The sequence below is a fragment of the Nematolebias whitei genome, chromosome 7 (assembly GCF_014905685.2).
Source record: "Nematolebias whitei isolate Nwh7 chromosome 7, NemWhi1, whole genome shotgun sequence".
NCBI classification, from domain to species: Eukaryota; Metazoa; Chordata; class Actinopteri; order Cyprinodontiformes; family Rivulidae; genus Nematolebias; species Nematolebias whitei.
In genome coordinates, this window is record NC_056504.1 from 9,658,959 (window position 1) to 9,675,337 (window position 16,379).

The 16,379-nt window shown below is 40.8% G+C and overlaps 1 protein-coding gene across 1 annotated transcript in view; it reads left to right on the forward strand.

The window, feature by feature from the left end:
• slc2a9l2 (solute carrier family 2 member 9, like 2) overlaps nucleotides 1-16,379 on the forward strand; it is a 221,143-nt gene that overhangs the window by 137,474 nt on the left and 67,290 nt on the right. Inside the window, exon 13 of the mRNA XM_037679110.1 lies at nucleotides 8,104-8,231. Coding sequence (XP_037535038.1) covers nucleotides 8,104-8,231 — 128 coding nt within the window. The remainder of the gene's footprint in view (nucleotides 1-8,103; nucleotides 8,232-16,379) is intronic.

Here is a 16,379-nt window from a genome sequence, read left to right on the forward strand (position 1 = left end):
GATTTCTGTGCAGCCTTCACCACTCTCTGCAAAGCTTTTCTTTCTGCCGCTGTGCAGCCTCCATGCCAAGGTTGTTACAACCTTGTCACATTTGTAGCTTCTCAGTTCGACGTTGTGATATATCAGAATCAGAATAAACTTTATCATCATTGTACTAAAATACAGTGAGATTATGTTCATACAATCATCTGAAAGATGGACAGAGTGCACGTTGCTGCTGCTTCTAAGAGTGCGGCCCCTAATTCTTTTAGATAAGAAAAGGGGAAAAGGCCATGAGGAGAGGATAGTGGTATTACAAAAAAGAGCTCTTCACACCTTGTCCTTATCAGGACACGATTTAAGTCATCAAAAAACTCTACCAGCAAGCCATAGGTGTCGCAACCATTGTATGTGAAGGGGGCATGTCCCCCCACATTCAAAATCGTTCATTTGGACCGCCCCACTTTTACTATGAAACATTAGTTCAGGTGGCACAGTTTCCTTTTCTTCGTGAACAAATCCATTCCACTTGAATAGGAGAATACTCAGGCCACTAAAACTCCACTCCAGGTTTTCCAGGTTACCTCCAACTCTACACACAGAGCAGAAACTGTGCAGGCAGCAGCTGCTGAGTATCCTGCTTCAGCAGAAAACACGCACAGGTGGAGGAGATGGAGACACCTCTGTGTTGCTCGCTCGCCAGTTTAGCGAGCTTAGTGCAGGCAGTTGTTGACCAGGGGGGTTGATCATAAACTTATATACATGGTTAGGAGGATGCTTGACAGGAGCTACGTCTGTAGCATCTTAGCTTAGCAGTAACTGTGACGCTGTCAGACGCTGCAAGTGTAAGAGACGCTGTGCGTTCAGGTGCATTAAAGTTGAAATGTTTTTAAAACCTCACACCTTATTGTCCTCAAGGTTCATGAGAAACATCATTTAGATGAGTAATGTTGAACACAAGTAAAAAAGTCCAGTAGTGATGTTTTTAATTTCTCTATAAACACAAATAATGCTGACCTGATGCTCTTTATTAAAGTGTATTAATGTTAAAATGTCTTTAAAACCCTCAGCTGAATTTACACAAACTTGGTGAGAAACATGCTTTAAATGTGTGGAATTAAAGGAAATCTAGGGGAAATGCTCTTTTTTTTTACACTAGTGTACACTTCTTTACGCGCACGTGCGCGTGTGCGCGCACGTGCGCACACATGCGCGCACGCACACACCTACACACATCGTTGTGTCCCCACCACATTACGATTGCTTCTGACGTCCTTGCAGCAAGCACATTTATAGACACATTTGCCGACAAAACTGTGAGATTTGTGAAGCACTTCCAAATAGTACCATAATCCTGTTAAGATGTTGGTGAGTCAGTACAGTTCTAATAAGCATTCACAGAAGTTCTCGGGGGGTGTGTGTGTGGGGGGGGGGGGTGTTTGGTTGTGATTGATAGACAGAGCTTTCTTTGTTTACAAGTATCCCAGGAGAAATTTGATGTCAGCTTGCTTCGAGGCCAGACGGGGGAGTCAGATTCAGACAAGTCACAGTTCTTGATTTTTTTCAGGCAGACTGTTGTTTCTCATTAGCCTTGAGTTCTGCTGGTACTTTTAATCCAAAATGGCCAGATTTGTAGGCATTCCACTGGTCTGGGCTTATTAGCTCCCTCCAAGGTTGTCCCCAACATGCTGGCGAGTCCCAAAGCTGCAAGTGGCCCACTATTCTCACAAATCGCTTCCATCTTAACCTCCTAAGATCCAAACTCTTGCATACAGGTATGTGGATGCCAGGTCCTAGCGAGCAGGTCCCCGGTTCAAATCCCGGTCCGAGGGCCTTTCTGGGTGGAGTTTGTATGTTTTCTCCGTGCATGCGTGGGTTTTCTCTGGGTACTCTGGTTTCCTCCCACAGACCAAAAACATGCATGTTAGGCTGATTGGTAACTCTAAATTGTCCCTAGGTGTGAGTGAGAGGGTTGTTTGTCTCGTTTGTCTCTATGTGTCCCTGTGATGGACTTGCGACCTGTCCAGGGTGTACTCCGCCTCTCACACAGTGATAGCTGGACATGGGCACCAGTGACCCCCACAACTCGAAAAGGAAGAAGCGGGTAAAGATAATGGATGGATGGGTGGGTGGATGTATTTATAAAGGGATTTTAGTATACAAAATGCATTAGAAACACAACTTTTTTATGTTGCATATATTTCATGAAATCTACAGCTAAGAGGATTTTGTATGCCTTTGGTGTAACGTGTTTTTCAAACTAAGCTACTTGTGAAGTTTTTGTTTATGTTAATGCCCTGTATGCTCATCAGTGACTGGGTGCTACGGTGTTTTCCTGTTGGGGAAATTGCTTACCTTTATCCCACATTATTCAGCCCAGTGCACTTTCTTTGAGGCTTTTCCAAACAAATGCTGACCAAACAACAAAAAACTGTCCAATTAGTGTACAATCCCTGAGCTCAGCTCATCAATTTGAGACCAGAACACACAATGGTTTTGAAGACACCTGACTAGTTGCTGTACTCATAATTCAAAAGTCTTAGTTATGAGACCAAAAATATTCTTTGCAACAATATTAGTGACATTGTCACCTACAAATCAATACTAACTTAAATATTTGGAAAATGAGCTATGATACTATACATCAAAGTTCATGCTCAACAATCCAGGTAAATAATCCAACAATATTCAGTCAGGTCATTTGGACAGTTTCTTTCTTTCTTTCTTTTTTTTTTTTTTTTGGTTGAGATGTTTCATCCTTCATCCAAAGGACTTCACCAGTTTGAGTAGCCACAACAAACTTTGCCCCAAACTTAGTCCTAACAAACTGTCCAGATGACCTGATTTAACTTTGTTGGATTTTTTTTTAACCTGGATTACTGAGCATGAACTTTGATGTTTTGAACCACTTTGGCTATGGCTGCCTCAGAGGAGTTGATGGGGGGAAAGGGCAGGCCCCAGAAACCATCTTATCACCAGCAAACTGGTTGGTCCAGTATGTGAGTGTGCTGCTTGTGGGACTAAGTTTGTTCTGGCTCCTCAGACTGATGAAGTCCTTTAGATGAAGGACAAAACATCTCAACAAAAAAAAAAAAGAAACTGTTCAGATGACTTCACTGAACTTTGTTGGCTATGAGACTAACTTCAATTTAACGAGCCAGCCGGGCTGCAATTTATCATATTTTACTCAATAAAGTCCAAAGAAGTTCATTAAAAATGGTAGAAGCAAATTTTCACACAACACAAACACACTATTTCCTGCACATTGTGTGAAACAGATTCAACATCTAACTTGGAACTTTTTTTGGCTAGTAGCATGCCCAATGTGATTGATGCTAACAATGTATGAAGAACGCTCAGAGAGAGACTGTGTAAATTACAACAATATTGGCTTTGAACTTTGTTACAGAGTGAAAAATGAAAGAAATTTATCAGCTGCTGTCACTTTGTGACCTAATCTTTATAGGTAAGCTTTGAACACATTAGGCAGATTGATTTAGTCATAAAACTGATATTGTTGTGGCTTTTTTTGGCTGATTTCAAAATCTGAAGCAATACTTCATAGCATGGTATAATAATGATAATAGGAAATGCATCTGTTTTTGTGGGCCGTTCATTGTTTAACCCCCTGACACTGACTCCATTTTCATGGATGAATGGATGAATGGATGGATGGATGGATGGATGGATGGTTGGTTGGTGCATATAATCTGTTTATTACCAATCATCAAAGCTAAAATGCTAATATATATTGTCATAATGAAATGATGAGCCTTTACTATGCAGAAAGTTGCTGTGTGCAATCTGATTGACTCTGTGCATGCATGAAGACACACAATCACTTTTAATCAGCTGGTCAAAATTGTTAAACAGCATCTTGTTCAAATAACAGTCCAGTTTATTCACACAAGCAATTAATTCCAAGAGGATAGAAAGCCTTTCTGCGAGCCATACCTTTTCATGTTCAGCTCAAAATGCCTCTGTGATTTGTGGCTCATTAACTGTCAGCACAAAAACAACCCAGTGACAACAAATAAGTTGTTGAGAGGTCTAGATGCACAGATTCAAATTTTTATAACCTCAACTGATGTCATCAGTGATGTTTTTGAAAAACAACATTAAGGCAGATCACCTACACATTACTCAGTTATTATCTTATGTCAGTAACAATGAGATCATGAATACAGCCATAGCAATACATACCAATTGCTTTAGCATTTTAAAATGTGCAATATCCATCTTCCTTTATCTACAAAGTAGCTTTTATCTTCTAGCTTCCTAAAAGTGCTTTGAAATACCATTTGATAGTGAATTTGCACAACACAAACAATATCGTCACTCCTACATTAATAATATTAGAGGTCGGTGGCTATTTAGAAGCAGCCAGACAACAATACAGATAAGAGATAACTTGTATAAATAATATAATCCATTTTCAACATATTAAGTAAACATTTCTGATTCTTGACCATATCCAGCAGTCAGTTACAGAGTCAAGCATATAGAAATATTTCATTATGTTTTGTAGCATAATAAAAAAATAAAAAAATCTGATTATACAGTTGTGACCAAAAGAACGAGATTGCAGATACAAGTGGCCAAAATGAGTTTTCTCTGCAGGGTGTCTGGGCTCTCCCTTAGAGATAGGGTGAAAATCTCAGCCATCCGGGAGGGACTTAGAGTAGAGCCACTGCGTCTCCACGTCGAGAGGAGCCAGTTGAGGTGGCTCGTGCATCTGGTTAGAATGTCTTCTGGACGCCTCCCTGGTGAGGTGTTCCAGACACGTCCCACCAGGAGGAGACCCAGAGGAAGACCCAGGACACGATGGAGGGACTATGTTTCTTGGCTGGCCTGGGAAGACCTTGGGATTCCCCCAGAGGAGCTGGACCAAGTGGCTGGGGTGAGGGAAGTCTGGGGCTCCCTATTAGGTTGCTACCCCCGCGACCTGACCCTGGATAAGCAGAAGATAATGGATGGATGGATGGATGGATGGATGGATGATTAGACAGTTTGGCTGTGAAGAATGAGAAAGGTTTGTCTACTCTGAGCTGTTTAAAAAGCTGCCTCAGCAAAGAAGTCAGCTTTTCATTGAGTGATGACCAAACAACGGTGTGTGTGTTGGACTGCTGCTCTGTCCAGGGTGCTGCCTGCCTCTCACTCCTTGACGACTGGAAAGAAACACCAGCTCCACGTGACACTGAGCAGAATCAAACAGACTGCATTTATATAATGTTTTTCTGGTCTTGGGCGGCATGGTGGCACAGTTGTTTGAGCTCTCAGTCAGCAGGTCGCCGGATCGAATCCTGGCTGAGGGTCTTTCTGGGTGGAGTTTGCATGTTCTCTCGGTGCATGCGTGGGTTTTCTCCGGGTACTCCGGTTTCCTCCCACAGACCAAAAACATGCATGTTAGACTCATTGGTAACTCTAAATTGTCCCTAGGTGTGAGTGAGAGAGTGAATGGTTGTTTGTCTTGTTTGTCTCTGTGTGTCCCTGTTGTGGACTTGCATTATGTACATGTCGTCCCCCACCCCTCGTGCAGTGACTGCTAGACATGCGTACCACTGACCTCAGTGACCCAGAAAGGAAGCGGTGGGTGAAGATAATGGATGAATGGATTTTCTGGTCTTACTGACCACTCAGTGGGCGTTTATACTATACATCATACATTTACCAATGCACAACCCCCCCCCCCACACACACACACACACACATACACACACACAAATATCTACGTAATCGACATTTATTACGAGACGCAAATAATTCTTCTTTTCTCAAGTTGTAATTTAGAGAGAGTTACAAAATGAATGGGGGGAATAATGGAACTGGGTGACAGAATGCAAGGACGACCAGCAGACTGAATAATCCATTATTAAATCATTGTATCCAATGCTTCATCTGCTGCATTTACATACAAACAACTGAGCTGACTGAGGTAATCCAATGACAATGTAATAATCTAACCATCAAAATTAAACCATTTACTTCTTTAGCTGCACTGCTGGGTGTTGGATAGCAGCTATTTTAGCTCCACACTGTTGTATTTTATTACAGCAAGCACAATCTATTTGTAAATAATACATTATTTTCTCCCACAAATACAGAGCAGAACTGCATAATTCTCAGACAAAACGTTGACATTTTATTTTAAATAGAGGATAGATGGATGGTGAGCTGTTGAGCCTTGTTTTTAGCTCCTGATGTTGGGGCCTTGTCACCTTGACACCATCTCAAACCAGAGTTAATCCTGTCTGACATAAGAAAAAGATTAAAAGCCTGCACCCCAAGCTCCAAACAAACCTCAATCAAGCTCCCCTTAAAACCCTGACATGACAGTGAAAAGACTATCCAGTGAGAAACACACTCTTTATTTTTGTCACAGAAATGTTTATCCATCCTGTGGACAAGTGCAGTTTGTTTTGTTCAGCTGTTTGAAAATCTCAAGATCTTTTCCAAGCTTTTATTATTTTTTATTTGATACAAAAACAGTTTCAAATTTTACACAAAAGTACACTTAGCCTTTTTGTTTAACAGCACAACTCTAAAAATCTAACAAAATTTGTTGTTGAGTTCTACCTGGATTAAGACAGAATCTACCTAAAGTGGTCTTTGGATGGATAAGAATGAAGTTGATTATCTAAAGGCTCAGGAATACTGTATAAATAAAGGTTAAATAAAAAGTTTAAATAAAACAATTTGGAATAAAGCTGTAACGTAACAAAATGTGGACAAAGTGAAGCGCTGTGAATACTTTCCCGATGCACTGTGTCTTCTTCTGCTGTTTATTGATAGTTGGCAAACCATCTTAATAGCACCTTCAAAGTCCATAACTTGATTGAAGTGTGGGCCATATATCAAAGAGATTTCCATCATTAATAAGTCATTTTCAGAAATAGTCCACCGGTTGGAGTGCTCCACCTGTAATTGGATTCCTCCAGCAGCAACATTCTGCCACTAAACAAGTAAAACGTGAGTGCACAGATTACAACAGGAGAGGATGTTTGGGTCTGCATCAGTGTTCAAACACCACTCAAAACATCCATCCATCCATTTTCTTTATCCGCTTATTCCACTTTGGGTCACGGGGGTCGCTGGTGCCCATGTCCAGCAATCACTGTGCGAGGGGCGGGATACACCCTGGACGGGTCGCAAGTCCATCACAGGGCCACATAGAGACAAACGAGACAAAAAACCATTCACTCTCTCACTCACACCTAGGGACAATTTAGAGTTACCAATCAGCCTAACATGCATGTTTTTGGTCTGTGGGAGGAAACCGGAGTGCCCGGAGAAAACCCACGCATGCACCGAGAGAACATGCAAACTCCACCCAGAAGGCCCCTGGATCGGGGTTTGAACCAAGGACCTGCTCGCTGAGAGGCAGCAGCTCTACCAGTTGCGCCACCGTGCTGCCCAACTAAAGATATTTGTTCTTTAATTCAGACTTGTTAATTTGTTGACAAGAAAAAAACAGTCTGCCTAAGAAAATCAACGATTGTGGCTTATCTGAATCCGACTCCCTCGTTTGGCCTCGGATACGAGCCGACTATCAAATTTCTCCTGGGACATAGGTAACTAGGAAAAAAGATTTGTCCATCCCCCCTTCCCCCCGAGAGAACTTCTGTGCAGGCTTATCAGAACTGCTGGCTGGACAACGTCATCAGAACGGTGGCCTTTCTGAAAGTGCATGGACAAATCTCACTGTCTTAACATCAAATGCATATGTGTTATAAAAGTGCTTGCTGGTAGATGTCTTAAATCGTGGCACTCCTCCCATCTTTCGACTGTATGGACATATTCTCACTGTATTTCGGTATAATAATAATAAAGCTTATTCTGATTTTGATTCTGATTAGTGGTTCAAATCAGTGTGGATGTTTTATGTGAAACTTGATTTTATACAAAAAGCCAACAAGTAAACCCACTAAATATAGGACAGGACATTAAAAGCCCAAAGAGAATGTAAAATTGTTAAAACTTTGCACAGAGTAGAAGCAAACAATGAAAACATCTTAGTCCGCTACAGAGGAGCTTGTTTGTTTCTCAGACTAAATCTGTAAGTATCTGTCCTGTCAGCACATTTTCTTTCTATCTAAGGTTCATGTAACTTTTTCTCCTCATCAGGTGGCATCCCATTTGTCCTGACTGGGGAACTGTTTGAACAGTCCTACCGACCTGCTGCCTTCATGATTGCTGGCTCAGTGAACTGGCTGTCAAACTTTGCGGTGGGCCTTTTATTCCCGTTCATTCAGGTAAGTTCCTACATCAGAATGTAAATGTAAAATTTAAATGTACATTAAAGTACATTTTGTCCTGATCCATGCTCAATAATCCAAGTAGATAAATCTAACAAGGTTGAGCCAGGTCTGTGCAGAGGACCTGACTCAACCTTGTTAGAAATATTCAGAGCCAGGCATTGGAGCACACTTAGCTCAAGAAACAAGGTCAGAGGAGACAGGATGAATTCAGCTAAAATCAAAGGTCTAGCATTCCTAGAAGAAATGGATGTCATCCACCGCCTTTCATGTCAATGATGGGAAGAGACTGATGTGTTGATGATGTAAGAAAACCTACAGATTTATGAATTCACACAAGTTGAAGGAGATTAAAATCAGAAAAGGAGGGTCCTTATCATGATTCACATCATGGCACATGATGGCACATCACTTCACTTCTGGCAAGCTGATGGACGGCAGCTCCCTCCGGCTTCTCTGCAGTCTTTTATCATCAAACTGACCCGTTTTTCGAACCGGACTAAAGTTGGTCCTCCTTCCAATCGAATTAGGTGTTCAGTGACTCAGAAAGCCGGACGGGACCGTCCAAAAAATATATTTTGGTCCAGGACCGGCCGCTCCCACCCCACCGGTCACTCTGAGAGCACCCTGCTGGCCAGGTGACCCCTCGAGCTGGGGAGTCGTCACACGAAGGTCCGGTGTTTTTTCTCTCTCTCTGGACCCCAACGAACTTCTCATCTGGACCTTTGTGGTTCTACCTGGTTCCGACGAGAATCGCCGGGTGGTATTTCGCTGGTTTTCTTCTGGACTGGCCTCGTGGTGTCTTAATTGGTGTGGGGGAAGTGTACCTGTGTCCCCCAAACAGGACCAGAACTGAACCAAGGTGGCTGTGGGGGACTTCGTCTTTAACAGAGCCGGTCTCAGCCTCAGTGAGCAGCCCGTTACTTTTAACCAAGGACTGTCCACCTCTGTGGAATCGCTGTGTTCACTTGGAGGAGATGCTCTGATGTTTTTAAGCTCTGCCGGAACCGGACCAGAGCAGAACCGGACCGGACCAGTGACGACTTCAGCCTCAGCCTCTCCTGTCAGTCTCGTAGTTTTCACTGGGGGTGCCTCTCGTGCTGTCGTGTGCGGAGGTGACGTGCAGAGAAGCGGAGGAGCAGCGCTGCGTGGTGCTCGAGAAAAGTTCAGAGTTTGCATTGGAGTTCCTGCAGGCCTCCACCCAAACTCACCTGGAAAATAATTAATTTTATTCCGGATCATGCTGTTGTCCCCCGTTGACCTGAAACGAGCTAGGACCATGCCTTTCATTTCAGGAGGATTTTCTGGCAGCTTGCTCTGCTATTTGCTGCAAATTATCTGTTTCTGCCTGTTGGTTCTGGACCTAGCTTCTGTTTCTCATGGGAGCATCCATCCATCTTCACAGGGGGGCCGGAGCCCCCTTCTGCCCAATTCAAACTGCAGTTGGGCCACCTCGTCGGATTTGTTTGCCCATTTGATTTGTGACGTTTTATGGTCTGAGACTTTTCTGCACCATTCATATTATTGTCATTATTTTCAGATCTCAGACTATCTGGAGTCACTGAATCTTGTTAATACACTAGGATCTGCCCATCACTGCAACTTTCACTGTTTTTGGGTTCTGAATGATCGCGTCTTTATTAATGTTTCTCATGGTTCTATTATGGGGGCTAATTGTCACACTGTTAACTCTTGTAATTACACATCAGTCACGAAAAACTCAAGAAAATGTCTGATAATAATGTTGTTACTACTCTCAGGGATTCAGCCCAACCCTGGACCCCCCACTATTTATAGGACACCAAATGACTTTAAAAACATGTCAGGACTTAATTTTCTGCATGTAGCCTTCTGAGAAAACTTGGTGCCTTGAGAATTCTGATCAGTTCTTCTGGGGCAGATGTAATCTTCTTCTCTGAAACCTGGCTCAACAAATCTGTATTGAACAATGACCTGGTAATCAATGGTTTTAAAATCTACCGCTGTGATCGTCAAAAAAAGGGGGCGGGGGGTGGAGTCGCTATTTACATCAGATCCAAGAAAGTTCAATCTGGTCCTCTGGACATTCAAAAAAACAAAAAACAAAACAAAGCAAAAAAAAAAAGTGTAGAAACGTTTCGTCTCTCATCCACATCATGCCTTACCTGTAAACATCACTTTGAATGGAGGCCAGATATTATCTGTAGTGTGTTGTTATTGTCCCCCTTCAGCAACACCTGAGGCTCTGTCCTCCCTGATGGAATTTCTTGGTAATTTAAAATTCAAAGAGCTATTTTGGCAGGAGATTTCAACATTGACTGGGATAAGTCGACCCCCCTCTGTGATAAATTCAAGGAATGTTGCCTGTCTCTCAGTCTAACCCAATTCATTGACTCTCCCACTAGACTAAACAAAAACCATCCTGAAAAGTCCTCCATCTTAGACCTGTTTCTAACAAATATGCCTCACAAATTCCCTGGTACAGGCGTATTTGCTAACATTTTGAGTGATCATTGTGTGAGCGACTCTGAGAGATATTAAACTTCCACCTTCTAAGCCCAGATTAATTCAAAAAAGGGATCTGAAATGTTTTTGTGAACAGTCATTCCTCTGGGATCTGTCTCACTTTGACTGGCATCGTATTCTATTAACTGATGACGTGAACTCCGCTTGGAACTATTTTCATAATAGTTTCATTTATTTTGTGAACAAACATGCTCCTTTTCATCAGTTCAGAATAAAGGCATGAGTTTACTCCTGAGCTACCTGACCTCCTGCACAGGAGAGATCATCTTTGGGCTGCAGCGAGAAAATCTGACTCAGACATTGATTGGTTGAGTTTTTGACAGATGAAGAATAAATGCACAACTGTCATCAAAGCAGCAAAACACAACTATTTCTTATCTCAGACCTCCAAAAATCTAAATGACCCCAACAGATTCTGGAAAACCATCAAATCTCTCAGGCGCCCCCCAATCATCTGATCTCTCATCACAACTTCTCATTAACTCTGTTCCTGTGTCAAATAAGCACGGGATCCTGAACTGTTTCAACAAACATTTTGTTGCTTCTAGTTTTTTATTTGACACAGTTACTAATGGAAAATCAGCCACTTCCTCTAATAACCAAACTTCTACAAATCAAATCCCTCCTACTAGTCAATCCTCAGTTAATCACACCTTCTCCTTTTCTCCGTTCTCAGTAAGTGAGGTTAATAAACTGTTAAAAGGTCTTGATCCTAAAAAATCTGCAGGTCCAGATGAACTTCCACCTTATTTCGTAAGGCTGGCTGCTCCTATCACCACAGTCCCTGTGACCCACATCTTCAATCTCTCCATAAGACAAAACTCCATTCCAGATGCTTGGAAAACAGCTTTTGTTTTTCCTTTACTGAAGGGAGGTGACCCCACCTCACTGAACAACTATCGGCCAATCTCTAAACTCTGCATTTTAGCCAAGGTTCTAAAAAAACTGATAAACTCTCAAATCAAAAATTACCTGGACTCATTTAATATCTTACCTCGCCATCAATCTGGTTTCAGGAAACAACACAGCACAACCAATGCTTCACTGAAGGTTCTTAATGATGTTGTTGAAGCACTGGATGCTAAGGATTATTGTGCTGCACTTTTCTTAGACCTGCCTAAATCTTTTGACACTGTGGATCATAACATCTTGTGTCATAAGCTCTCAGAAATTGGTTTCTCAGATCACACCATTGGTTGGTTCTCTAACAATCGCTCAGACTGGAGGCAATGTGTTCAACATAATGGTACTTCCTCCAGTTATTTAACAGTCAACAATGGTTTACCACAAGGCTCAGTCTTAGGACCCACCCTCTTTACAATCTATAAAAAATCTACATACGTAATGTTTGTAAAAAAAATCGCTGATGCATCCGTACATTTCTATGCTGACGACACAGTTGTTTATTGTCTAAAACAGTTGATAAGGTTTTCCAGCTTTTGAAATCTGCTTTCAACATCATCCAGACAGATTTGTTCCACCTCAAAATTGTCCTAAATGCTGACAAACCCAAAGGGATGCTTTTTTCAAATAGGAAGTTGGTCCCAGCAGTTCTTCCTCTGATTTTATCCTCAAATGATGTCCCGATTGAGTTTGTTGATTCCTATAAATATTTGGGTATCTTGGTCGACTCGTATCTCTCTTTTAAGCTCCATGTGGAAAACTTGGTAAAGAAACTGAAAGTTAAACTGGGTTTCTTTTTCAGAAACAGATCCTGTCTAACTCTGAATGCTAGGAAACGCCTTGTATCTGTGACATTCCTTCCCTCCATTGATTACGGTGACATTATTTACATGAACGCTCCTACAAGAACCCTGCAGATGTTGAATGCTGTCTATCATGGTGCACTAAGATTCATAACTGGCTGTGATTATCGTACCCACCATTGCACCCTGTATTCACTGGTTAACTGGACACCATTAACTTCACGCAGACTCTCCCACTGGTACATTTTCATCTTTAAACTACTTCTTGGTCTGCTGCCTTCATACATCTCCTCCTACATGTCTGCGTGATTGCAGCTACAGCGTGTGCTCTCAGGACATTATTACCTGCAGTGTTCTCTCAGTGAGGACTGAACTAGGCAAAAGGGCCTTCTCCTACTCCGCTCCTGTTTCCTGGAATATCTTACAAAAAGATCTGAAGCTCTCGACCTTGACCTCTCTAAGTGGCTTTAAGAATCTGTTGGACTCCTGGCAGGGACCAATGCAGACATGTTCCTGTTTTTAGTTTTCTACATTCGCCTTAGAATCTAGCTGTTTTTTGTTACTTTTCTTTTTTTTAGCCATCCTATTTGTAAAAAAAAAAAGAAAAAAAATTATGACTTTTTATAACTGTTTATTGTTGTCGCTGTTGTCCATTGTTTTCATCATTCTTTGTTGAAATCAGGTCTCTCTTGTAAATGAGTCCTCGAGGCTCAATGGGATTTACTTGTCTAAATAAAGGTTGAATGAATGGCGAAATGCAAATATTAACAAGACCAAATATCTATAAAACACTTTGCTATAAGGAAATAGTGTGCATATTTTTGACACACTGCTGCCTGGCAGGGCCTGGCAGCTATCCGTCTCTATCAGACTGGGCTCCCCGTTGGGAAGGCGTGGACTGGTGGTCAGTTGGTCAACTGCTCATCCAGTGGTCACACAAAATCAATGATGGACTTTTGTTCTGGTCTGGTTTGATGAATCTTAGCTTGTGGATCAAAAATCAGAGCCAAGTCTCATGAATCTCATGAGAATGTGAGTCATTTCACTGTACTTTGAAATGATAAACAGCATCCCTAAATAAAGTGTTTTACTCCATGGTGAACTGGCAGAATCTTAATTGACCAAATTCATTCTAAATGTGTTTATTTACAGTTGCCTCCTCTTTAGGTGTCATTTCATCATTCTTTCTGCAATAGCAACCTGCTTTTCATCCTGTCAACAGGTTGTGTTGTGCTCTATCCGCCTGCACCACTTCTTTGGACTACTGTTAGTCAGCACATTAGTTTCCATCATTTTGACTCATTTATTTAACTACATTATTTTAATAATTATAGTGAAAACAGCTGTTAGGTGCTTTTTGGTGAGAGTGATTCATGCTAGGTATGAAGCTGCCAGATATAGTTTTTTTCATAAAGATGAGAATGAACAGATTCATGTTTAATTATTATTATTGATTATTGAGCATGGACTTTTTTGTTTTTTTTAGATTCATGTTATGTTCTTTGCTGAGCCTCAGAGCTGAACAATAGTTCAGTGCTTTTACAGAAATATTTCAATAAAGAGTCATTGTCTTTTCACACTTAGTTCTATTTCAAAACCAACTAAACTTAAAAAAAACAAACAGAGGAATTAAACAAAAACTCTTCTTTCTTTACTGGAGATGCTTAGAGAAGATGAGCCACTCAGATGGCACCACCATGTCTTTTGATTTTATTGCTCGGTGAGGATTATGAGATTCACGTTTTATTTCCCTTGATGATGTGGTAAGATCAGAGATGGTCATGTTGTATGAATCAGTATATTTCTGTGGGTGATGCACAAAGTTAAAACGATAATGTCATAAGGGTTTGAGATCGTAGAAGATGATCTGTTTTTAGGTCAGAAGACTTGCGAGAGTCTCATAAAAGAAGCTGCACGTCCTTATTAAACATGTGGGGAACGGTGCAATGAGTTCATCCTTCAACATGAGCTGACAGCATTACATACATATTATTTTGAATATTCTCTTTTCAAAACAGTTTCTCAGAACTGCAGGATTTAATAAGGGCACAAAAGTAGTATAATTTTTTTTTCAATTTCCAGTAAAACTGCAGCTGAACAGATCCTACAGTATGTAGAAGCTGCTGCTGGGGTGTTTTCATTGCAGGACATTTGTTTACAAGCTGTATCAGGTGACAGATGAGACGTGACAGGGATGATAAATGTAAGAACATCATCATGTGAGCGGAGCGCCCACGTTGTGTATTTACAGTGTTCAATAAAACAGAAAACAAGCGTGCAGAGACAATTATCTTGTGTTTTGATCCACCTTGTGGCCCACTACCTTTCACAGATTTAAACTGAGATTATTTTACGCTGAAAAAAACAAACAAAAAAATGAAATGTATCTATTTTGGTCAAACCTTGAAAAATAAATTAGGCACAATCTCATACTCTTAGAGCAGGTTCAAGGCCAGTTGACCGTGGAGGCCATCTTGAATTGGATTTATTCGTGGGTATTCAGATTAAGAGTTAAAAATAAAATTGTGAATACTATGAACCTCACTGAGAATATTTACCATTTATACCAACATGAATATAAACCACAACAAAAACAAAAACACATAATGACAGCCTGTAATGCGATATAGAAAACTAAAAACAGAAACATGTCTACATTGGGTTTTCCGATGAACTTAACAGATGTTTAAAGACATTTAGAGAGGTCAAGGTCGAGAGCTTCAGATCTTTTTGTAAGATATTCCAGGAAACAGGAGTGGAGTATAAGGCCCTTTTGCCTAGTTCAGTCCTCACTGAGGGAACACTGCAGGTAATAATGTCCTGAGAGCGCACGCTGTAGCTGCACTCATGCTGAAACATGTAGGAGATGTATGAAGGCAGCAGACCAAGAAGTGATTTAAAGATGAAAATGTACCAGTGAGAGAGTCTGTGTGAAGTTAATGATGACCAGTTAACCAGTGAATACAGGGTGCAGTGATGGGAACGGTAGTAACAGCCAGTTATGAATCTTAGTGCACCATGATAGACAGTAGGCGTTCATGTAAATAATGTCACCGTAGTCAATGAAGGGAAGGAAAGTCTCAGTTACAAGTTGTTTCCTAGCATTCAGAGTTAGACAGGATCTGTTTCTGAAAAAGAAACCCAGTTTAACTTTCAGTTTCCTTACCAAGTTTTCCACCTGAAGCTTAAAAGAGAGATGCGAGTCGACCAAGATACCCAAATATTTATAGGAATTGACAAACTCAATCGGGACATCATACAAGGATAAAATGGAAGGAAGAACTAGTGAGCTTGTGAAATGATTTGAACCCTACAGCACTTATAGAGCAAACAGACTTATCTTCTCTGGCTGAACAAGGTCTAATAAAGATGATGTGAACAAATTAATCAACTTCTACTGCAAAATAGTTTGGTAAAAAACATAAAACAAACTGTTGTGCAACAACTGTATTGTGTTTTCTAAAAAAGTAAAATCTGGTCCTCTGGACATTCAAAAACAAAACAAAACAAACAAAAAAAGTAGAAACGTTTCGTCTTTCATCCGAAAGACTTCTTCAGTCTGAGGTGCTGTATTCAACTCAGTCTTATAAATAGCACCTTCTCGTAGTGAATGTCCAGAGGACCAGACTTAACTTTTTTAGATTTTTCTACCTGGATTATTGAGCATTCATCAGGATATTTTGTGTTTTATTTTAACTCATTTTTCAGTGTTAGATTTTTTTGAGCTGAAGCACAAACTCATTCATTTTTTACAAAAATGATCAAACTTCTTACCACAGAATGTCTGCGTTGAACAAAAATGTTATGCAAAATACCTTCAAAATACTGTAAATGTTACCAATTTATTGTAATTTAATGTATATATACACACACACACACACACACACACACACACACACATATATATATATATATATATATATATATACATACA